Here is a 25,494-nt window from a genome sequence, read left to right as displayed (position 1 = left end):
GAGAAGATCTGACTTCACCAGACTCATCGAGCAACAAGCAGCAAAGCTCAAGACCAGCTCAGGTCCAGGGTCGCAGCTCGGTTTGGTAAATTTACAGCTTCACCCAACACGGTGAACCAATCCAGCAGATCTTTGCATGCAAGAAAAAAAGGGTGGGGGAGAATACCCCAACCATTCAAATTGCATATTATTACCTTTCCACTGCCTCAGCTCCAGTGCTTATCGGACTCTCAAAGAGTTAATTCAACTCATTAGGCTGACAGAACAACACAGACAAACGAGGTTTCTGCAAGGCTAGCATATCAAATCATCTCACAGAAGTGTTGTGATCACCAGAGCCTGCTGCAGGGACAAAGCAGGACCACAAGCCCTCCAGCAGCAAGCTATCAGAGCAATTCAGGTGCTTTTGAAACCCCGTCTTAACCACACAGCAGTTCCCAGGCAAATGATCCCTTGTTTCAGATTCAAACTGGGTCTCAGCACTCAGGCTGCAGCAGTAGGTGAAATCAAATAGCCTGTCAAACTTAATACCTGGTCTAGCTACTTCTAAATTCCAACTTGTTTTAGTCTACACAGTCCTACGTGCTTCAGCAGAGTTTAATCCCAAATTATATTGCTGAAGACTGCATACCAACACCACCTCACCACTTCAAAGTAGATAAAAACAGGCACTTTTCCATCTAAACACATTTTCCGTTCCTGAAAATATACAGAAAGACTTGTCTTAGAGGAATGAGTAACTGATCCACCAGCCTCTCGGGGCTCCAGAAATTTGCCCTGAAAGATTAGGTATTAAGAGCACACACTTTAAGAAATGGGGTTTGTAGAAATACACTAAGAACTGGTGGTGCATGTGACTGGAGGAAGAATAGATACCTATTCCTTCTCGATGTACGTCTTGGGTTCAGTTCCTTCCCCTGCCCAAGAACATTTAAACCCAATGCACACATTCCTTCTCAGGTGAGTGCCCAGAGCAGCAGGTTAAGGAAGCACATTTCAACTTGCTGTGCACAGAGAACTGTGCTTACTCATTAACTGTTTGCAAGGAATCTGTAAAAAAGCAAGCTGAGTTGCCAACAAGCTTAAATTAGGCATAAAGGGGCTAACAACTCACATTTACATTTGTCTTCTGACATCTCATCTGGACTTTTTTTCTGCCCAATGATGGTTTTAACCTCACATGGTCTCTGTTGTGTGATAGGTAGGGCAGCCTTCCAAAAACCTAAAGAGCAGGGGAAACCAGCTTCAGTACACTCAGATGGTCTGTATTAGTATTCTAGCTATCAATGGGGTGGGCCTTTTTTTTTTTTCCTTCATTTCCCCATTTGTTTTCAAAGTGAGGCTTGCTCGCTTTTTGACACACAAAAAAAAAAAAAAAAAAAGGTGCCCACATCTTACACTGGAATTGTTGAACAAAAATTCCACCTCCTGATAACTCTACAGTATCTCTCAATGCCTGGCTAGAACTGAGCGTAGGCCACATGCAGCCATCCCACATCCCCAGCATCTTATTCTGTAGCACCAAGCAAGTGTGGCAGTGTCTCAGCCCACAGCTGCTCAGTGCACTGAACATGGAGGTCTTCCCCTAAAGCCTGACTTCCATCACATTGTGCTCATTGATCTGGGTTCTGCTGCATCCACTAAAAAAAAAAAAAAAATCTCAGCAGTGCAGTGACAAATTTCTATTTTGCATCCTCAAAACCAACGCCATTTTGAGACTAGCCGAATGGACGGTGCTAATGGCTCTTGATTGTGTGTAATTTTGAGGCAAATTATTCTCAGGATTGCCCATTTTCCTTGAATTAATAACCTCTGAACTTCTGCTAGGCTAACATGTCAGAATTCTTCATGCTTATTCCCATGTTTCTGTTTCCTCGAGCTTTTGCTTAAGCAGATGATTTGAGAGTGGTAAAAAAAACTCATTCAATTCAGGACTGCATAAGAATACTTGTCCAGCATTTTAAGTGTATTCCTAGCGATTTACTCTCATATGATTTGCACCTATTTAAAGTCTGTACCTCACCATATTTTGCAGTAAGACTTGGTGCAAAATATTTGAACATAGACAAGCTGATGTAACACTGGAACAAGCTGAAACAGCGCACGTTACATTGGATTATCCATTTCTTTCTTAGGGAAAGACTTGAGCAAAGTAAGCTTCAATACATTCACCCTGAGCCGAACTTTTAGTTCAAAAGCATTCAGAACCAGGTTTGAGTCATGGAGTTACGCTTTGTTTAATATTTAATTTATGCTGAACAAATAATTGCTTGGTCTCATTCCTTCCATGACAGTTAAAAACAAATTGATGTCGATTGCAAAATCCTTACTGGGCTCCACAAACTGTTACAAGAGCAGACTTGCAAAGCCTGTTGCCAAAGATCAGATAAATATCAGCACAGAGGGCAAAAAAAAAGCAGAGTTTCCTACCATATTAAGATTGAAATCATGGGCACACAGTGTTTGTTCTTCTAACACAAGAACACGTACCAATATAGGGTAGTTCAGCCTTGGAACAAGCTTCAAAGATCCTTGAAACTTCACCGGTCCAGAGCAACCACACCTAACTTTGAAGCAAGCATTGCCCTGACCAGAAGTCTTGACCAGAGATCTCCCTTTTCAGCTGCAGTTTTACATATAAATGATTCTACATATCAATGACATATAAATGAAAAGCTAACCTTGGGAGATAAGACAAAGGAGTATGTAAATCAGGACTACCACAGACATTCGGAAAGATGTTAACAGCTTTTATTTCACTGGTGCAAGGCCCGCGTGTCATCCACCACTCACCAACATCAAAACAAAACATCATCTTCTATAAAACAGTTTCAGAAAATTCAAAACAAAATTACAGTGGCTATAATAAACTTCATACAATACTGTAAATCACTTAGTTTGTGTCATTCAAACAAGAACAAATCGGTTTTTAGCATACATGGCTTTTTTTTTCTCCCCAAAAATAAAACATACCAGCACAACTCCAGTACATGCCTCACACCCAGAAATGCGTAACATCACTCCATGACATTGACAGCAGTTCGTGCTTAGAACTAGTCATCAGTTCACCCTACCAATATAATAAAATACAAAATGATATGAAAAAACTACATTTACAAAGTACAGTCCCAATCCTGCAACCTAATCTGTTTGGGTAGGTACCTGCAACCATTCCAACTCCCCTGAAGGCAATGTGGTATTTAGTGCTCCGTTGCTAAAGATTTGATTGCAGAATCGGGGCAAGTGGAAAGGTTTAAATCTTTCCACAAGCAGTAAAACACTGCCTTATTCTTCTAGATTCCATTTCAGTAGTATTTGCACAACCTCCTAAACAGAGAATTACCTACTTTCAATTACCTCACGTTTAGGAAGAAAGAAGGATAGGCTTTGAAGTAGTCTGCAGAGAAATGGCTTTCACTGAAATGACTTGGGGCTGTGAGCTGTGCTGTAGTGCACGGTGGTGATCCAAATGCTTCCGAGAGATAACCACATCTTGTTTCAGTATTTACAGTACCTGCTGCCTTCCTCTGCTTTACACAAGTTTCTTCACGAGCGAGAAATCAGAGACCTTGTTTCCATTATACGAGCATTATGACATGACTCCAAAAACAGGATTATGACGACAAATACTAGGGCCATACTCTTCATAGTCTTTCTTGGTGTGACATACTTGGAAAAACTCTGGCTATGAAAATATAAAACAAATTCTCTCAAAAACATAAGAATACATGAAGTATTAAAACAGACAAATAAATAATGATTTAAAATGTTTGCAGATTGCAGCTTTATGATCTGGTATTACACCTTCACAACAGAATAAAATTAGAAAATTTAAAATATGAAGGCAATCAATAAAAGTTTGTCTGAACAAAAAACTCCTTTAAATATAGCAATAAGAAATCCCACTTTGGAGACATGAACTGTTTCCATTTTCCTCCATTTGATTCTCTCTCAGTTTTAAGAACATTGCTTTGGATCCTATACTGCTGAAGTCCTGCCTAATCCCAAATGATATCTTCAAGAATAAATGGACTATATTACAGCTACCATATAAAAATTACTTCAGACTTATGTCATACCATGATATCCTTACTCAAGTAAAGCTCCCACTTGACCTGTACAAATTTTGCTGTGATGGAAGTTGCATGAGGATTCCAGATTGTGACATAGTTCATGCTGTCACCATTAGAAGGTTTAAAAGTTAGTATTCAGATCAAATATAGCCAGAAGACACGCAATAAAAAATTCAGAACAGTTTTTCTCAAAGACTTACTGTTGAAGCCAGCATGGAACCACCAAACCAAACCGCGTAACGCTGCATGTGATGTGTTATCACTTGAACTTCAACTGGCTTGGGCTAAGAGAAACAGTTCACATTTAGTCAGTTTACGTTTCCTGGCAAGACCCTTATAAACTGAAAATAACCCGAAATCTTCACTCATCCCCTAACATCGCTATCTCACTCTTATTACTCAGTGTACCATACTCCCTGGGAGACCAAGTCAAATAACTCTTCCTGATTAGCACACTGAAGGACACAACAGTTAAACCCCTCTTGCCTACTGCTAAGATCACTTATCTCCTAGAAAGATACTACCAGAAACGCCCTTACAGACTGCTCACAGTAACTTCAAAATTCCTACAAAGACATGTCATATATTGCAAGGCTACCAACAGATCTAGTAATACATACGTACACACAATTCATCTTACAGCACTGTTTTCACTGGTGAGGTGAAAATTTTGAACTTCATTTGTTCTATTACTCTCATAATCAACGCATTTGAAATGCCTACTTACTTTTATCCGACCACCGCTGAGTTCCTCACTAAGTCGCAATCTCGCATCCACTACTCTTTTCAAATCCCTTTGCAGTCGTCGTCCAAAGTCCCTGAACATCGTGGATCCTCCTGAGAGGACCACATTCTGTGCAGAAAATAAAGACACACTCTTTAAATCCACCTTCAAGCAAGTTTCCCAAAAGGTATTAGGAAGCTGACATGCAACAAAGAACACCTTAAGCATTGCTCTTTTTCTGTAGTAGGTCCACGGCCCCCTACGTTCTCTCCTTTTTTCTTTAAAGAAGAGTTTTGTGTAGAATATGCTATCACAAAAGAGAAGGATTCCATTAAAATAGTGAGCTAGTACTCTCTAAGTGCAGAGCAGTAGAAAGAAGTTTCAGAGATGTTCACAGTAAGCAGTTTTAGCCCAGATGTCAAATAAGGCTCTAGCCTGACTATATTACTGTTAGTGTCTTTCCACAATCTGTAAAGTTATCTAGAACTCAATTTATTATTTTTTAAGGAGTTAAACTCCTCCTAAACACGGTAGCCAGCAAGTCCAAGGATTCTTCAAAAATGCATCAGGCCTCCAAAGAGGGCTGCAATACTGAGAAAAATATAGTGCCTTCCCCTTTTCTGGTATTACTTCATTTTCAGAGCAGAAGTGACAGCCTGATAGTGGGATTTGTGCTTGGATTCTAAAGACAGGTTCCAGAATGTCACATCCTTAGTTCTGCTGATAATGCTGCAAGGCCACAGACTAATGCAGAAGTCATCTCAACGGTAAGGGGACTCAAAACAGGAACACTAGAACATAACACTGGTGGCAACAAGAATGCACTTCACTAACAAAAAATGAACTTTAAGTGACAGATCAGCATGTGTGCCCTTGCATAGTGCTGCTACTGCAAACCAAATGCCAGCAAGCGCTTACTAAAATCACTTCTATGCCTGAGACACGCGTTGACAAGGAGCTAGACTTACATCAAGAGTTCATTACACGCCGGGCAAAGGGTTACCTCTTGGTAATAGTTTTTGACACTGTAGACCAAAACTGTGCACATAATGAAAAAATATGGCCAGGAAACCTGCATACAGATCTGAAGAGTTGAAGACATGCATAATAAGCATTCACTTGCAGGCTGCAGAAGTAACTGCTTGGATTTTAAGCAACAGATTACAAGACACAAACAAGATTATCCCTGTTAAGTGAGAAGAAAGCTGTTTGCTTATTTATGAAAAAAATAAAGTCTGTGCACATCATAAAAACCATTACAGTAAGGAAAACCCATTTCTTCATGGTTTCAGATTATCTACAATATAAAAAACTATATAACAAAGCAGGAGTAGAGATACTTAAAAGAAAAGCACACTTCCCTATAGCATTACTGAAAGATTTCTCATAAGAGGAGGACAAAGGAGCCATAGATGTAAAGCAGGAGCCAGAAACCACAGTTGGTCAGAAAATTAAGCAGGAGGGTAGATCCCCCTTTTCCCTTCATATTCAAGAACATCTCCTCCCCTGCATCAAAGTGGTCATACACTCTATATGAGAAAACTGCTAATGGGAAGAAAAAAAAAAAAAAACTAACTTGAGTGATGAAATAGCAATTAAAAAGATGCCATCAGAAAATATTACCTGGAGATAATGAAGTTGGCAAAGAGACTGAAAGCAATAATTCTGTTCAAAGCAAATTAAACTTTGAGTATACCGCATAAAGTAGACAATGCTACCACTACAAATGGATTTCAGAATATACCTGAGAATAATTGTGGGAATACATCTGAGACCAACTTACGCAGCTACAGAGATAGTGGTAACACTGAAAGGATCTTTTATCATTCCAGGGCAAGAAGCTAAAAGGTCACAGCTTCCCCAGATTATGGCTATTTAAGTATTTCTACATGTCAAGGGGAAGGAGAAGAGGGTGTACTGGTTGAAAAGGTGAGTCACCTCATTACCACATATCTGGAAAAGCCAGGCCATGCAGCATGTGTGATACAAGGTGAAACCAACTGCCATCATAACACGATTATACACTGTTACAGTTCCCATTCCCTGCACTTCTTGTCAGCACTGGGCCAAATCTCTCCTACTGCTTTAGCAGAAGACTGCTCACATGTGGGCTTCACCAAGTCATCACAGCTCAGCGGGTCAATCTTCTGGAAGGAGGGCAGAAGACAGGTAGCGTTCACACACGTTCCCCACCCCTTGAGCAAACACCACAATTCACAAAGGACACAGTGAAGGTAGCAAAAGACTGTAGGGAGAAAAAAAAAAAAGCAAATAGCTACTCTAGAATAACTGAGCATAACACAAAGATTCCCGTATCTACTGGAATGAAAAACACTGTAAAAATGAAGTATGCTAAATGTGGTATGTGGGTTTCCAGACTGCCTGGGAATTCTCTAGCCTCTCAGAAAAAGACATCAAGAGTTAGGATTCAAGTATCTGTTTACAGCTGATTGATTTAAATGAGATTTCTTCTGATCCTACTGTACTTAAACACACTTCAGCTGGTTTAACAGTTCTACGCAGAGCACAGGTTTCACACAGCTGACACTGCCTATCTTACCATCTGATGGAAAAAAGCTCCAGCTGATTTTTACTTTTATAGCTAACTGGCTGTAAGTTACATTGGTTTGAAAGAATATATTCTTTTCTTCTAAGAAAGTATATTTCCTTAGAAGAGAAGGTGGAAGACCTTCCATGCACCTGAATTAAGGTAACCACAAGTAATAAAAGCAGCCCATTTCTGGGAGGAAACTTGGGGGTGAAACATCTCGAAGTTTTTGCAGAGCTCCACGCTATCAAACACAGGGTACAGAAGTGGTTTCTGCCTGGTGCAGTGTAAAGATGCAACACAGTGTAAGAACACTCTCAGCTGGACACTTCAGACTTTGCAGCACCCTGCTGATAAGCATCTACTGCTTTCCTAATCAATACGAACTTCAGCAACACAAACAGAGCTCCCGTCCTTCCAAATAATAGCCAAAAGATTTTTTATATGACACAAGCACACCACCAGAGACATGTAACTAGAGGAATGTATGATTGTTAATAAAAATTATCATGGGTAAAAATGGGAAGATTCACAATCTGAAACCAAGTGTTCCACGAGCAAGTGAATTAAGTTTTGTTAATTTAGTTAAAACAGGGCAATATTTGCCAAGACTGTATGGAAAGTGTAAGAAGAAATACTATACATCCCGAGCAAGAAACATTGTCTCCACAACAAAGTAAACGTGTTGTAAGAAACACTATTTCTGGAATTAGTTTTATTTTAATCATGAAGAAAAAAAATATATGCTTCTTTAAAATTACGATTGTCAATGTCTGTTTACCAGTTTGAGTCCCTGCTGTTCTGCAGGAACACATCTGCACTCAGACACAAAAGCAACCGCGATTCAGCTCCTGTCAGACCAGCTAGCACGAGAAATGTTATAGAGCTAATAACAGAGGGGATAAGCATATAAAGGGTTTTTTCTCAGTGCTCCTGTGCTACTAACAGTGTTAATCACTTGGGGCTTCCATTTTAAGTAGTAGGAACACCCTTCCTTTCCCCATGACTTACCATCAGTGCCTATATGACGCAGATCTAGAGGCCTGGCAATGCCTCCGGCCTTAACTCCCCCCCAGTGACCCCCCTCTGCATTAGTGATTAACAACAAACATCATTTTGCTAAAGCACAGATCAGCAGAAGTCAGTTGTACCCTACCTAGTCTTCTGCACGAGGACACCTACAGTTGCAGAGGGGAAAGGTAAGGACAGAGTTGATAAGGCAAACAAGCTGGGAACCATCACAGCCAGCATTTCTGCCTGCAGCTCGCACACCACACAGCGGTCTGACAGCGCCATCTACACACCAAGCAGCGTATGGGAAGCTGCTCTCACACAAAGCGTGTAAAAGTAACTGAAGTTAGAGGTGGAATGAGAGAGGTATTTACCCCTGATTAGCTTCCCTAACTCCGGATCTGTCCAGGTTTCGACAATGGGTCATTACAAGCTGGGTATTCAATGGTTTAACCTTCTGAAAGACTGCCAACAAAACAAGCGTACGCCAAATCTCAATTGCAGCAGCAAGCTCAAATTGACAATTTCCTACATTAGTTGCACACCCAACCAAAAGTCATCTCTAGGGAAAAGAACGAGCATCCTTAAAGTTCTGTCCCACCTCCTCCATTTCCACCGAAAACCTGGATGATCCACCCACAACAAAAGCCCACAATCTCCAACATGCTACAGCTCCTTCCTCATGCATTGATTCCTGTTCGAAAAGCTAGCTTAAAAAGTCTGAGGCCAAGGATACCAGAACTCGATCCACCCTGAATTGAATCCTGAATATTTAAACTTACTTGGCTAGAACCTTCCAGAGATATTTCTGAAACCAGGTGAATGCTCTGTCAGACATCATTTTTATCTTAAAGTCTTTCATCCATACATTTGTGCCAAAACCACAGCAGAAAATGAAGAAAATCATGGGGATGACCAATGACCTTGCACTTGCATCCCTCCTACTGTCAGAAGGCACGGACCTCAGACCTGTCAATAACTGTTCTCATCACCTGTTACTGTCAAAACTCTGGAAGTATCCGGGGAGAGACTCTGGATGGGGAAAAAGGAAGATGAAATAGAGTACGAAATAAAAGTGACATAGTTTTCTTTACTATGTGGGTGGTGAGACACTGGCACAGGTTGCCCAAAGAAGTTGTGGATGCCCCATCCCTGGCAGTACCCAGGGCCAGGTTGGATAGGGCTTTGAGTGGGTGGAAGGTGACCCTGCCCATGGCCAGGGGGGTAGGATTAGATGATCTTTAAGGTCCCTTCCAACCCAAACCATTCTGTGATTCTTTGAATATAAAACAATGTTTCCAAGCAAACACATTAAGATGGTGTAATCACAGGAATTAAAAAAAGTGTCACTAGTAACCATTATACAATTTAAAAGAATGAACGTGCTTCATTTGCACAATGTGTGAAAGAATGCTACCATGTGCTATTTATTGAACAGCTACAGGAATTGGCCAAACAACAGCCTTGTAAAGGTCCTGCTGCTCCAAACCTCGACATAAGGTGAGATAACTGGCCTCCTAAGAGAGATGTTGGTAAGATCAGGAAACAGGGATACTGGCAATAAAACCTGAGAGAAACATGATAGGACATCAAAAGATGGGTTGCAAGTAATTCTTCAAAGGCTACATACCACATGTAATTTGTGAGAAGGCACTTGCAGATAATTTCTGCCTGAACACTGATGAAGCATCCAAATATATTCAGTGGAAGCCCAGCACCACAGCACAGGGCCTTAGCTGGCCACCAAGCAGCAGTGTGGGCAACTGGAATTGACAAACCACACAAATTAAGAGAAAATATGAATGGATTTCTGCACCTACACAGTTTTAACAGATGACAATAGAGATGTTCTTCCCTTTGCAATGACCTTGCTTAAATGAGATGGTAAGTATTAGTAACTACTGACATTGATTTACATTCAGTAGGCAATTGTGTAACATTGTTTTAATTACGGAAGTATAATGAAAAACAGAAAGTGGCAAAAAAAAAAAAAACATCCCAACTTTCTCTTGGCTTGTCAGTAATTATTTGCCTGATGATTATGGTGCAGAAAGAGTAACTAACCTCAACCTTTGAATACCACTTTCCAGAAGTCACTACTAATCCCTACCCTAGCAAGCAAAGAAGCTTCTCTACGGAAACTTTGGTCTTGCAGGAGAAAAACACAGACCCGAAAGACAGGCATTAAGCACTTCCTAAAACTTTCTGCAGCATACCTAAGCCTGAAGCTACTGAAGTACTACAAAAGTCACTTTACATCTGAGCTTGGAAAGTAGCTGAACTTCCTCTTTCAACCTGCTCCAGATTTGCTCTGAATCAGTATGTCTTGTTCTAGATGGGGTAACGCTCATTCTAACAGGAGACAAAAACTACTGCCTTCTACCTGAGAAAGCAAACCTCTCCACACTCTCACTTTAGGCTGTTATTTCCAAAAGAGCACTGCTGCTGCACAAGCAGAAAGCAACTAGGAAGCATAGGGTCTGCTGCCAATACAGCAAGAGAGCTTGCCACAGGCTATGCCTGTCAATACCTTCCTTTTCATTTCTTAAGGGAGCAGTGACTGAAAGAACTCTCTGGACTACACCCCTAGACAAGTTTAAGCAGGCTTAATCATTGTCTCCTAAAAGAATTCAGATCTTCATGTACTTTAACAATGGGTTCAACACCTGGCTAAAACTGCAGACAGTGAACATATGCATGTTAAGATTATGAAAAAATCTATATATAAAACTATGCAAAGGGAAGACCATGAGGTCCCTTCAAATGGGCTAAAACCTTTATGCACAAGAATTTATATTGCAAATGTCAGATACAAATAGAGTTCCTTGGGGACAATACTTACCTACGTATCAAGCCACTATTATTATAGGTAATCCTTCTTTCAAAAGTAAAAGCAGCGAATACCAAGCACTCCTCATTCAGAAGCAACACCCTATTTGTCTTTATTTCTATTCAAAGTTCACATTTGTCATATTGGGGGAAATTGTAGCTATGCATACCATATATAAATGCCTCATGATGATGACGTTGATCTTTAGCTATCAAATTAAAGTTAATCTTATAACAGAAAGGTCATACCTTATATAATGGACGCCGGACATCAATGGGACAATTCTGTATAACTTCATCGACTACATCCGAAATGGATTCCATAAAATCAGGATTAGCAAACTAGAATCAAACAGAACAGACATTGTATTTTTTCCTTCCAAGAAGAACAAAGAAGCAAAAAGACAGAAGTGAGACTATAGAGCAATTTTGCAATAGCACTTTTAAGGGAGATGGGGGAAATAAAAGCCAATATTACTCCTGTTCACCAAGTATTCTACATTATATCAAGCCCACTTCTACACCAAAAAAGGAATTCTTATTTCCCTTGTAGAGAAATTCCGATTCTCTTCCTTGTTCATAAATTCACTGTTCAAAATCTATGCACTAGGAGCCTACTACTGCATGTGACGTGAGTTTGAGTTCTCCTGCAATATTAAATAGGCTGTTACTGTGAAGTCACGTCTTTCCTTTTAATAGAAATCAAATACATCAGTGCGCAAATCAGAATGTTCTACGCAAAAGATTTCAACCCTACTAAGACACACATGTTAAATTCCCACAAAGAAATCTGAGGGTTTTTTGTCTGAGGCTTTTTTGGAGGGGGAGAGGGAGGGGCTGGTGATTTTGTTGTTGTTGTTGTTGTATTTTTTTTTTTCCCCTCCCCAAGCACAGAAAAGTCTCCTATACTCAAACAGACATAAACATTCTAGGTTCTGGGTGGAAGCCCCATCAATACAAATATCAGTACAGTGCTAACATAATGTCTGCATTTATAAATACTAGAAAGTCAGAGTTGCTAATGCTAGCAAATAATCTTGGACTACTGGCCATTTTCCATTTGTTAATTTAACACATGCTTTAAAAACAAAAAAAAGGTTGTAGCCTAGGTTTTGCCCTTTCAGAGATAAATTTTTGAGTAATTTGAATTATTGAGAAATAGATATTATTTTAGGATATGTTATTATATAATTTTAAGACTCTCCCAAAGGTGCAGAAACTATTACGGATTTATATCCTAAGCGAGATGAAGTATCTAACTGGATGAATAACAAAAAGCCAAAACATAAAGTATACATTGAACTGAAAGAGAAATTAGCAAATGAAATTGGCTTGGAGATCAAGAGCCATAAGAATGATGTGAAAAATCCCCAAGAAGTCAAGCTAATTTCCACTGTAAGAATTAATCATGCAAGAAGTTAGAACATTAAGATACAAATTAAAAGAGAATAATGAAAGAAATGGTGTTGCTTCACATGGAGAGTTCTCAAATGAATGAACTACAGCCAGAAATCTTCTCCTGACCTCTCCAGTAAGTATACTGATAAAAGAGCAGGGCAGAAGGGACATGTAGAAATTAGAGTTATGGTATCCAAAGCAGAGCGTAACGTGCTCCCAGAAAGGGGACCAGAGAACCGATTTGTGAAATTACATCTCATAGCGAATACCATATGGCTAGAGAATGACAAGTAAAATACTTAAGTACTTATTTTAAAAGTAGAGAAATAATCTGAATTACTACAAACCCCAAAGCCTGACTTCAGGAGAATTACAAAACTTTTTCTGAAATCTTTTAGACAGAGATAAACTGAAAATAGGATAAGATGACAAGATGGCTTTACCAAAGGTAGCTTTACCAAGCTAACGTGATACCCTCTGAAGTGAGGGGTTAATGAAGTCCAGCGAGAAATTCTTTTTGGATGCAGTACGTATCATCTACTGTGTTTTTCTTGTCTAGAAAGTCAGTTCAATTTTCTTTTCAATACAGAGCCAAGAAACTATTAAGAAATGAAGAAAATGGAAATTAGTCCTTTATCCTACTCCTAACAGTCTTTGTAGGACTATGGAAAGAGAGACTATTAAAACAACGTCTGAAATGTGATTCTATAAGAATCACATGGGCAAACAGCAGGCAGGAGAAACTATTTAGCCTGAAGGTTTAATGGTAACATAAGATTAGATGCCTATAAATTGACCGCAAACAGATTAAGGCTGGAATTTAGACAAAAGGTGAGAGAATGAGATTTTCAAATGCCCTTACAATACGAAGAGGGTAGACAAGAAGAAACTTCAGTGTTAATATGGACTTGATTAAATTTTTAATAGTTTTACAGACTGCAATAAGCTGAATTGAGAGGACATACTCTGCCGTGCTATAACATATTAAAAATCGATTCTATCTTCTCCCAGGATATCACAACATCCTGACGTTCACTCAGACTGAACTACCAAAAACCAGACAGACTAGGTACTGTAAATGTTTCCCAAAATCGTACGTGTTGCTTATTACCACAGCAACAGATTTCAGTGGACTTCCTCAGGGAGAAATTTAGCATATATGCTTTATAAATTGACTGAGTATCAACAGAAAGGACAAAAAAGTCAGTGTCCAAGACTTAAAATATTATCAGTGGAATGCTACCATGCAGAGCAGTGCCCAAAAGGACTGGCAACATAACCAAATACACAGCATAAAAGCATACTAGTTTAAACCTGTGCTTAAAGAAAGAATAAAAATACTACATATCATCTGAGAATTCAAAAACTTCCTTCTCAATTTTAGATTGCCTTTAAAGAAACGAAATACGAGGGTTTAAATGTAATATGGGACACAAAAAATAATTACCCACTGTGCTCATGTTTTTCTGTGCTTATGTTACCTGAGACTACAAGGCTTGAGTTAGGAGACTTACTGATTCCTCACTTCCACGTGATGGCGCACTCGCATCAAAAATCATTGTAACTCCCTCCCCCCAGCACTTTATTTACACAATAAAGTGACTGTAACTTAATACTATTAGTACCTACTCTTACCTCAGGATGAAAAAAAATTTCAGGCCCAAGGAACCTTTCATAACCTACATCTATAACAAACTTGTTTTTGTTGATTGCGTTGATGCCAGTATACTGTTTGATCCATTTTCGTGGATCTCCATCGTATTTAGCAAATTCTTTCACTATGTCAGGACAAATGTAACAGTATTTTTCCTGTTAAGAAATACCATGCATTAGAATTTGACAAAATAATTATTCCATTATTGAATTACAGAGTATCGCAAACAGAAAAACAAAAAGATGCAACTGTTCTTACAGATGGGGCTGTTCAACAGATGTTTGTACACAAATGAATGCTGAAGCCTCAACCATCCAAGACAACACACATTCAATAAAATTCCACACCAACTCATCTAGATTAGTCTGTCTCAAAATGAAAATGCCACAAGCACTAGGTGTGAGACAACAGGGAAATTCAATGACAAGCTTTCATGGCAAGATCAGACCCATACAATCAGCCTACTGGCATATTTATTAAATTAAAAAGCAAATTTTAAACAAATCTCAAGCTTAAAATGCTGATTTAATCTGCAGAACATACTCAACTCTACCAAAGAGTCTAGCATGAAGATTTCCTTCTTCTCCTTCCCCTGCACTTGATGGGACAAACCAGCAGAAGCTTGTGTAATTACAACACAGTGCCTGTATTTGCGTTTTTAAGTGAGCCACCGGCAACTTGTTAAAGCCAAAAAATTAGTTCAAGGAATTTTATTTATATATTTATTATGAGATAAAGAAGGGTGTACCTTTATGGCTTTTGCTGTCTCCAGAGATTGTTCAGGAGGAATTCCTACTTCCCTCTCCCTTAGGAGCTGCTGAATAAAGTAAGTGATATCTCTACCTGCAATAGGAATATGTTTGATGCAACTTCCAATTACATAGCCTTCTGCCTATGTGGGAGGAGAGGGAGAAAAACAACAACAGAAAAAAATACGTTTAGGCATACTCATACAATGTGGAATACCAACAATAAACAGCAAAACTATCACTCATTTCTATAATGCTTTATTTTGATTTTTAATCAAAAAGTAAAATCTTTGAAACTTTAAAATGACTATAAGAAGGTACAAGCAACCCCCTGCGAGGTGGATATTTTTATTTAAAAAAACTTGATTACAACATATAAGCAGATACTAACTAGATAACAGACACTGAAACACACAAGTGGTAGACAAAAAACACCTTGCACACATTACAACCCGAATTCTGGTCAGATTATTTTTTTCAGGCATAATCTGAAAAGATAATGTAATATGAATAGACTGCTCATGACCTGTGTCAGAGTGAAGAACAAATAGGAAAAAGTATAAATTTATTAAAATGATCAGAAAAAAAATCAAATGAAGAAATATCTAACAATAAGTACAATGAAAACAAGAAATCTATTTGTTGATTTTTTTCCCAGGATGTATTGACTGAGAACACTGGTATTGCTGAGCCGACCCTATTTCTTATCTTGCCTTTTACATACATTTCTTCAGAACTTCATATGTTTAATGTGTTTTGTTGTGGTTTTTTCCTAATATTTCCCAGTTGAAGACAGTAGTGACATAACCAGATTAATACCAAAATGCAAGAAATTAACAGGACTCAAACTTTCATTTCTAAAATAACTGATCATTCAAGCACACTATATGCTTCAGAAATACACTGTCATCAATAGAGCAGATGTTAGTAATGCACAGATAATTGGGTATTTTTAACATCCTAACAGAATTAAGCCATCTGAAATCAACCACATATATATGAACATGCATTTGTACAAGCTTGCAGTTGCTTCCATAGAATCAGAGTTCACTAATTTCCAAAATACAAAAAAAAAAAAAAAAAGCACATGAAAAGCAGACACCAGGTCTACAACACAAAGTGCAGGACATCAAAAAAAAGTTTGGATGTCTCACAAGAAGCATGCTAGGCATGCAGGAGATTTGACCCAGTGATATGCATTAATACTGAACAGAACTGAGGCATCACAATAATGCAAGACAAGGAGTTACATAAAAATATTCTTCAAAAGATGGCCTAACGATTCCTTACTGTGGTCTTCACGCAGCCTGGACAGCTAAAATAATCCCATAAATAATAAATAAAGCCACATAATAAAACACAAATTTTGCCAAACCTCCATATGGAGGAAAAAAGTCCCAAACAACCAAGCAACTCTAAAATTTTTTAAACAAAGTTTACTTTGACAGTTCTTATTTTAATCTATAGAAAATAAACCGTATGCTTGTCCAAACAACCGATGTTTTCAAAATGCACCCTGCTACATACCACAGGAATCACATGGGTCACCCCGTCACCACTGTCAATGACGATTCCAGTCAACGTACGTTCTCCAACTTGTCGTGATGTCCAAGAAGCAGCTAAGGCCAACACTGCCTATATGAGAAACAGTACACATTTAGCGGCAGGCAGAATGTGCTCATTTACAATCTCAGAAAGTAATGTTTCAAGCATTATAGACATGTGCGTATGGAAGACTATACATACTGCAGCTATACTGTACTTTAGAAGTATATATTCACTTTGTTCACCTGAACAGCAATGTAAAGTCCTGGTATGTTAAATGATTCAAACATGATTTCTGCAAGATACTCTCTGTTTTCAGGTGTATTCAGTGGAGGTTCTGTCTGGAAAAAAAAAAAAAAAAAGGAAAAGGAAAAGATTGAAAAAGCTCCTCAATAGTGTCCTAACAGTTAATGTAATGACTAGCTCAGTATGCTAATAAACTTTTAAAATTCTTAATGAACTCAAAAGTCTCAAACAAGCTCCAAAGCTAAAAATACAGAATTCATACAATTTGGGAAGTGCAGCAAGGAGGTTATCTTCCACAACAGATGATTTAAATTAAGTTTTCAAACGAAAGTAACAATCATGTTACAAGAAATGTTGTTTTGTACCATACTGTCTCACTGCGGTTAGATAGAGTGGCATGATTTCAACACCCAAATGTTCACAAAGAAAAGGAGAGTGATGTGTTAGAGTAGCACAGCTGATTTCAGAAGGACTACTCAGAGGAAAAAACACAGTACTCAATGCTTAAACAAAGGAGAAAAGTTTAATCATATATACTATGCGCAGACTATCTTTGAAGAAGGTTCCTCATGTCCCAGATATTCCTACCTGGAAAAGGATGGAATGCTAGAAATATTTTGCAGGATTCCACATAAGCAAAGATTTCTTCTTACACACAACCATATAGCGTAAGCAATCACATCCATACCACAGTTTTTTACAAATACACTTTCACTCAATCTGTGCAAACTACTAAATGTTTAAAAATCAACAAGATTAAAGCCACTAGCACCATTCATTCAGCTAGCCTCGAAATGGCATTGGATCTTGAGGATGCAAAATATAAGTTTGTTGCTGCACTGCTGAATTTTTAGATCTATAGTGTACGCAGCATAACCCAGATCAAGGAGCACAACGTGATGAAGTCAGGCTTCAGAGGAAGACCTCCATGTTCATGAAGTGCACTGAGCAACTGTGAGCTGAGACACTGCCACACTTGCTTGGTGCTACAAAATAAGACACGCTGGGGAAATGGGATGGCTGCATGTGGCCTACACTCAGTTTTAGCCAGGCGGGGAGAGATACCATAGAGTTAGCAGGAGGTGGAATTTTTGTTAAACTACTCTAACATAAGATACCTAGGGAAGCAGTCGAGTCCCCACCCCTGAAGGTATTTAAGAGATGTGTGGACATGGCACTAAAGAACATAGTTTAGGGATGGACCTCAGTAGGCCAGGCTGAAGGTTGGACTTGGTGATCTTGAAGGCCTTTTCCAACATAGATGATTCCATGATTCTAAGTCACGTCCAAACTAGAACCAACAAAGAGCTCTTTTAAAGGAAATGAAAATGAAAAATCTGGAGATAAACTAGGCATAAGGGCAAATGAATATAAAGAATAATTTTTAAAGTCAAATTTGCAAACTACTTGTTAAAAACTAGTATCCTAATTTGATCTTTAAGAGAAATTTTCATACATTTGTGCTTTACCACTAACATATGGTGCTCTACTAAGCAAGAATATCCTCTACTACGTTGTAAACTCAGCCACTAATTTCAAATAAAATTCAGTTTAAATAAAGCAACTAAAGCCTTTCAAAAACAAAATCCAACCTTCAGTAGCCTACATCACAAAATGAACAGAATTTGGTTCTGATGCACTTTCACAGATATTTTTTCCAGTTGATGAAGAAATGTAAGACATACAGAGAAAAATCCTCTAACACAGCTTGGAATTGGAATACTGGAAGCTTGTGCTTGGAATATTATTTACTTTTCCTCTTACAAACATATTCTTGGAAAAATGTTGTTTTCCTTCCAAAAATGTTTTCTTTCCCCAGTCTCAATAACTCACCATTAAAAAATAGTGATCTTCAGGTTCAGCTCGTAGGTATTTAAAAATGACCTGCTCCATGAATCTCTCCATGAGGTCCCAGTCTTCAACAATACCATGTCGTATAGGCCACTGAAGCAAGAAAACACGTCAACCTTCTAGACCATATGAGAATAAACAAAACCAAAAATAGCAACACTGGAAGCCCACAAAGCCTTACATGTTCTGCAAGAATTAAAACATCTCATCTCATGGTCACATTATCAAATCCTCTATTTTCACTTTAATTTAGAGTTAACTACTTCCAAGTTATCTTGTACCCTCAGGTAATTCTAATTGCAATTTTATGTAGCAGGACTGCAAGCCAGACTGTGTTTAATCCCACTATTGTTTTGTAGCAGCACTGTATTTCAATTTCTTTTTGTATCAATTTTATCATTTAGAAAGTTGAAAATTATACTCATATTCAATATGTCTGCCAATCTATAAAAAGAAATAAAGACCATACAGGCAATACCTTTTTCAACATACATTCTGATATGTTTACATTTTGTTCAATGTTAAGAACACAGATGACATTTAAGTAATACAGTAGGATGTATAAAATATGATTTTTTCCACATAATTCATAAGCTGTTAACATCTTGTAAGTACAACAAGTCCTCTAGTAGGATATGGAAAATATGATTCACACAGAAGCCACACTGAAGACAGCCTTCCACAAAGCAATTGTGACATTCCCTGAAGCAAAAGTATCCAACACGTTCCCCAATTCATACACCACATTAAAAGGAGACACTTTCAGCAAGAATTTAAATATTCAGTGTTTATGACTATTTTAATAGCGAACCATTTTGAAAACTGAACAACTGCACTGTACAGTGGATATTTACAAAAGTCATCAAGCACCAATCACACAGGGCAGCACTAGTAAAACAGACATTTAAAAGAGGCAAGGCCAACAAACCTTATGCAGTTGTTAAAATGCCACAAAAATATTTTACAAGAAAGCCAATGTGTTTGTTAAATAGCTATCAAGAAGCTCTAGGACAACACTTAGTAATAAAAAAGTGAAAATTTGAGAAACCTTCTGAAAAAAATACTGAATATTTTCTTACCTTTGTAGCATAGGTAGGTTTATCTATGGCTTCATCTCCTATGAAAAAGTCCAGATCATCAACACCTTTCATTACCCTCCTCTGAGCCTGGTCACCTACTTTGGCTGATTCTCGGATTGCAATACCTTAAAATAAAATCAAAACCAATTGAAGCAAAATTAAAATAGCTAAAAATAAAATTGATATGCATATTTTAATTAAGATTTCTTTACCAGGAATAAAAATTGGAATATAGAAAGTTGCCAGAAAGCAGAAATTATATCTACTAACAAACCAATAAAGCAGAATTCATTCTCAGCACGCTCTCAGGTAGGATTTTGGTCATCTCTCTCGTTAAAGTCAATGATAACTCAGAAGAAATCTCGAAAAATGCATTTTGTTATGGCCTACAGCAGTCACTAGACTTGCACAAGTACAACACTCCACCAAAAAATACTCTTTAAGTCAGCAAGTGACGTGATCTTCTCAGTTTCGACTCTGAGAATTAAGAAAAAGAGCACAGGAGAAGAAAAGCTATGTACTTCAGAAATAAGTATTGGAGTCATTATCCCCATCGGTGAGAACAAGGAAGCAGGGAGGGGAGAAATCGATTTGCAGTGCTACAAAGAAATCTTTGGAGACTCTCATGTGTCCCATTATCAGCCTGCAACTATCACTAAAATTATTAGATGGCTGCTATAGGCACGAAGATGAGACAGCAAAAAAAAATCTGGGGCAAGCTATAAATAAAAATGGAATGAAGTACTGTAAAACACTGCTTATTTAATCACACAGAGTAGAAAACGCACAGTAGACAGGCATCATCCACAAACACACCAAGCAGTACCAGGACCAAAAATTACCGAGAAGCAAACAATTCCTTCAGAAACACGTTCAAGCCTCCACACATTATCTCAGTTTTATGTAACAGTATTTAAAACAAATTCATGGGAAACACCTGCTATCCCACATCTTTAACATAAGACATTTAAATTTTTACAAAAAAAAATTACATTAGAAATTTTTGTTAGATTTTTTTTTAAACAATACTTACAACGGTTAGACTATAACCAGTAGTCTAGAAGACTCTTTGACAGCCTGATTACCCTCTTTTTATTTTTTTTTATCTTTATACCTTCTACTGTGAGTATTCAAAAGACAGGCTAGACGCTTTAGTAAGGAGTTAACTGATGAAGTTCACAAAAAGTAAAGACAGTGTTTAGTGTAATTGGAGATTAACTATGAGACGGTAAGTGCCATTAGGAAACTAAATACGTAGTCAGTGCTACCATCTATACAAATATGTAACATTTGAGAGGAACTTTTAAGACTACGATTAAAATCAAGAACACTGAAAATGTGTAACATTTTAATTTAAACAATTTTAACATAGAAAACAAATTACAATAGTAATTCTGCTCAATAAAACAAATGGGTAACAACATTTGGTTTATATTTACCCACTAAAAATGACCATTATCTAGTCTTTTTTTTGACTATTGAACTCTCTGAAGCCCCAGACAAACGTAAATAAGGCAGACGCCACCTGCACTTCAGTACTTAATTTGATGGGAAGCCTTCCCCAGATTATCCAGGCAGTAACCATGGTGTCAGGTAGACAGGAGGTGAGTTGCATTCTGTCTACTCAAGAGTCCTGGCAGAATAAGAATGGAGATAAAAAGGAAATAGGACTGGAGGTCTCTTCATGTTTGTCATAGCAACCAAGAGCTGATTTAATGAGCAACAGTGGTAGCTAACTGCAAACAACAAGTTCTGTTTAGCTACACTCCAGCCAACGATGCTAACACGGTGAATATCACTTCCCAGATGGACAAGAGACTACGAAGGCCACGCTGGGAGTTGGAAAGCAAGCCATGTACTCACCGATGTGCTTAGTAATAAGCAGTGCGCACTGAGTACTGGAGGGACAAAAATAAAAAACTACTCACATGATGGAATAATGAACTGAGGTTCTGTATTCCCTGCATAGCCAAGTTTGGTGTACCTGGGAAAAGAATGATCAAAAGGTCACTAGATGCATTAGATGCACAAGCAAAAATTCACAACATCTCTCAGACTGAAGGCCAAACATGCACATACCAAGTCTGTATTTTCTACGTTATGCTTTGAGGTGTAAACCTGCTGCAAAGAAAACTCGGAAGGCGTAAATATTCTAGGTGCTATTTTTTAGACACTTTCAGCTTTTCCAGAGATTTCGGACGTGGATTTTCAGAACCGTGAAATCTGTGCGCTCAGCTCTTACTTCCTCCATCCTGTTCACCAGCTGTGACAAAATTTGGGCAGGCCACACTGTGATTAAAGGAAGATGGAGATCTTACCTTTCAGAAAGCTAATGTAAGTGAAGCAGTCGTGAGATATGGCATATTTAATACTGTCAAACACAGGAGAGGGGGAAAGTGTGCCTTAAGTACAAACCACAGTTCAGAACTTCAGTTTCCAACCCAGTACAATTTCTTTTCATGCCTTGCACAAACCACTCACTCTGCCACAGGTATGGTATGGTAATATATACATACTACACAGAAGCAAGCAGGCATTCATAAAACACAGCAGATGGTATGAAGCATTGTCTGTCTGTCTCATTATACATATAATATATATTTATCAACTAAAGTATAAAGAAGAAAAAAAAAAAAAAAGTAACTTGGGAAGGAAAATAAAAAGAAAAGGAATTTTGACACAAAACCCAAGATCTCTGCATGACATTACTGGCTACAGGCTGGCTCAGGCTTTTAGCAACTAGAAATAATTAACATCCCAGACTATGAAAAATAGCTCTAATCCCTAAAATAAACAAATACATTCAGAAGCAGTTTCAGAAAAACAAAAATTATTCCAGAGACTGAACTTTTCCTCCAGTATTGTCATTAGACTGATACAAAGTACAACAGCAGCAAGATGCGAGGGAATGAGCATTACTCGCACCCAGTTTTGCCCTGAAAACCTAAAGCCACAAAAATCTTAAATAAGACCAATCACAAAATCACAACCTAGGTCCTAAAGTGAATTTAGGATCTTCACCTACAGCCTGCTCTCAATATTTGCAAACTACATCCCTAAAACTGAGGGTTGTTTTTTCATTAACAGATTAAAAAGTTCTCTTAATGGAGTATTCGGCATAAAAACACTCATTAAGAGTCAGTTTGCTTAGATAAAGAAATTAAATCAAAACTGAATTGGCAATGACCTTGGAATTTAAATATTACATTTTCAACATCTCTTCAAAGCTGTAGCTTCAATAGACTTCAAGTAATCTTAAAAAAAAAGCCATTTTCCCCAAGGCTAAAAAGACAAGGGCTGTGTTTTGGGGGCAAGGGTTTGTTGTATTTTTAATCATCATTAGACTGAAAGCATATGCCTGTATAATCCAGAATGTTTATGCATACTTTCTATGGCTCTCAAAAGATATAATCAGGGCATTAAATTAGACTGATTTGTAAAGAAGGCCATTACTAGCAAGAATTCTTCTTCTGATAATTACTGCTTCGTTTCTGCACATTTTAGAAGGAAGGCCACCTTGGGAATACCGTTGAAACGTACCCAACAACAAAGCAGGCGTTACACTGGGATTTAAGATGCATTACAGGATACTTACTCTTCATTTGTCTCTCTGAAAGGGGTTTGGCTTGCATGCCCATAATGGCATCCAAGAAAACCATTTTTGGCTTCAGAAGGCCTACGTCTAAGCCTTAGAAATGGCAATCATGCAGAAGCCTCATGAAATCATGAAAATATCAGTCATACCTCAGCCCTCCAAGCCCCACTGACACAAAATAAGTCGCTATATACATATATACACATATGTATAAGTATATAAATATGTATATAAACTTTTTAATACTATTTGTATGTGTGTGCATGTGTGTAAATTAAAATTAAAAGGTTCCTGCAATACAACCCAAACTTATTTCTTAAGCTAAACAGTGGCCCAAAGGGGAGTTCGGGTTGCCATCTTTTCCCTTTCCAAACGCTTGCCAAACTCATCAAGTCAATCACGGTATTAAAAAGAAAACACCCTCAAAGAGCCAATGTGGGGCAGCAGCCTCTAAAAACATTACCTTATAACCCAAATAGGGATCAGATCCCACCAGAAGAATTACTTCAGCAGTTACCGACAGGCCATAGCTCAGCATTTTGTCACTAGCTGAATTTTCTCTGCTCCAGAAAAATCTCCCTGATATTTTTCAGTATCAGTGAAAAGAGCTCCCTTGGAAGAACGTACCTCACAGAAGACATCATCCGGAAAGGTTTCTTTTGCATGCCATCAATCCATGAAGGATTAATATCAGAGCTATATAAATAACTGTATTTTCAGTTTCGTGTTGAAGGAAGTGGAAAAAAAATCATGTTCAAAAACAAACCAAAAAAAAGAATCTATTTAGGACCAAACAAGACACAGAGACTTCCCAGTGTCTGTGGCATATTTCAGGTGTTTTGACAAAACCACATGAAAGGGAAACTCAAAGTACTCTCAAAGCCACTGAGGAAGAAAAACGATGCAAACAACGCTCCCCTTTCTTACCCAGCCCACTCGCTCAGAGCATCGCAGACGTGGCCCCAGACTTTTCTCCTGCCCAGCAGGACCTGAGCACGTCCCACCTCCCAGAGCAGAACCCAAGAGTCCATTAAAGCGTTGGGTGACCCACTTTCAGGACCTCCTACAGACCTTGTTCCCTTTTATACGAATCACTTGAATATTCATCGACCTGAAAGGCTCTGGACTTAAGCAGTTGGGGAGGTTACCTGCTCTCCAGTCCCTTCTCCGATGAATATTTAAGCATCTCAAACATGGTTTTCTTTCTCCTGGGCAACAGCCTAGCAGACTAATGGTAATGCGACATCTCATGATCTGTACATTACACAGACAGCTTTAGGGAATGCGTATGTCAATTTAATTTCATTAAAAGTAGCAGATTTATCGCTAGTGAGATAGGAACCTGCTGGAAACTCTACAAAACGCAGCAAATTGGAGACTTCATTAAAGATTACGAGAAACGTGATCCAATAGATTAAAGCTAAATTATGAAAGGGGATATGAAGGAAACACTCAGTTTTTGAAAAGTCACCTGAAAATTATGTATTGTTGAAACAGTTTCTAAAAATTAAAAAAGAAATGGGTTTTAATATATACTGTTTTCCCAGGTGATCAGTTAGTACACAAATCAGTTTAACTAGCTTTGGCATGAGGAATGGTAAGTCTAGCCCCTGCCCCTCCTGAGGTCCTTTTGAGATACTAAAAGAAATCCAAAGAAAAATGAAATGTACAGGAAGATGACTGCAAAGATATAGAAATAGACCAAACCTGTAAAAGATATATGGACCCCTCGGCCACTTTAAAGAGGGATATATTTGGGAAATTTCTTACCAAAGCATAAAAACAACGTGATTTAGGCATATAAGACCACAAACTCAAACAGTTGCCTTATCCATCTCAAAACAGAAGACAATGTTTCTCTGGACAGCTATGCAGGAGAGCAAGGCCCAGCTGTGAACATTTTCAAATTTCCTTCATTTCTATTGTTTTACAGGTTGGGACCAAAAAGCAGTGTGTTACATCCATAAACAAGCTCTGAAGAGAGAAAAAATAATGAACAATATCAAAAGGGCTAAAGAAAGTCCTGTAAAGAAAAAAAAATAATAACTTCTGTAATGGGAAAACTTCAGATGATGCTAGAACTTAGCAGTTTTTACTTCCAGAACACCTGTCACGACATCCTGCCATAAGCAGATTGCATTTTCATTCTTACAAATGCGCCTGAGAAACTTGCAGTGCAAGACGTGGAAAAA

At 38.2% G+C, this 25,494-nt stretch overlaps 1 protein-coding gene across 3 annotated transcripts in view; it reads right to left on the bottom strand.

Annotated features, from left to right (window-relative positions):
• Nucleotides 1-2,735: 2,735 nt before the first annotated feature.
• The window catches only part of ACTR3B (actin related protein 3B), a 35,736-nt gene continuing 12,977 nt past the window's right edge, over nt 2,736-25,494 (bottom strand). For 2 of the 3 annotated variants that reach the window (XM_048062425.2, XM_048062424.2), the window contains exons 2-12: nt 21,636-21,691; nt 19,708-19,832; nt 18,611-18,721; nt 16,777-16,872; nt 16,514-16,621; nt 14,986-15,129; nt 14,219-14,392; nt 11,435-11,527; nt 4,801-4,926; nt 4,274-4,357; nt 2,736-3,681 (exon numbers count right to left, since the gene is read on the bottom strand). In XM_048062425.2, coding sequence (XP_047918382.1) covers nt 3,547-3,681; nt 4,274-4,357; nt 4,801-4,926; nt 11,435-11,527; nt 14,219-14,392; nt 14,986-15,129; nt 16,514-16,621; nt 16,777-16,872; nt 18,611-18,721; nt 19,708-19,779 — 1,143 coding nt within the window. In that variant the 5' untranslated portion in view covers nt 19,780-19,832; nt 21,636-21,691 and the 3' untranslated portion in view covers nt 2,736-3,546. Of the gene's footprint in view, nt 3,686-4,273; nt 4,358-4,800; nt 4,927-11,434; nt 11,528-14,218; nt 14,393-14,985; nt 15,130-16,513; nt 16,622-16,776; nt 16,873-18,610; nt 18,722-19,707; nt 19,833-21,635; nt 21,692-25,494 lie in introns of all 3 variants that reach the window. The other variant, XM_013198206.3, reaches the window with a different exon arrangement.

Source organism: Anser cygnoides, chromosome 2 (genome assembly GCF_040182565.1).
Source record: "Anser cygnoides isolate HZ-2024a breed goose chromosome 2, Taihu_goose_T2T_genome, whole genome shotgun sequence".
In the NCBI taxonomy this organism is placed as follows: Eukaryota; Metazoa; Chordata; class Aves; order Anseriformes; family Anatidae; genus Anser; species Anser cygnoides.
This window is presented reverse-complemented; position numbering and strand designations above follow the sequence as displayed.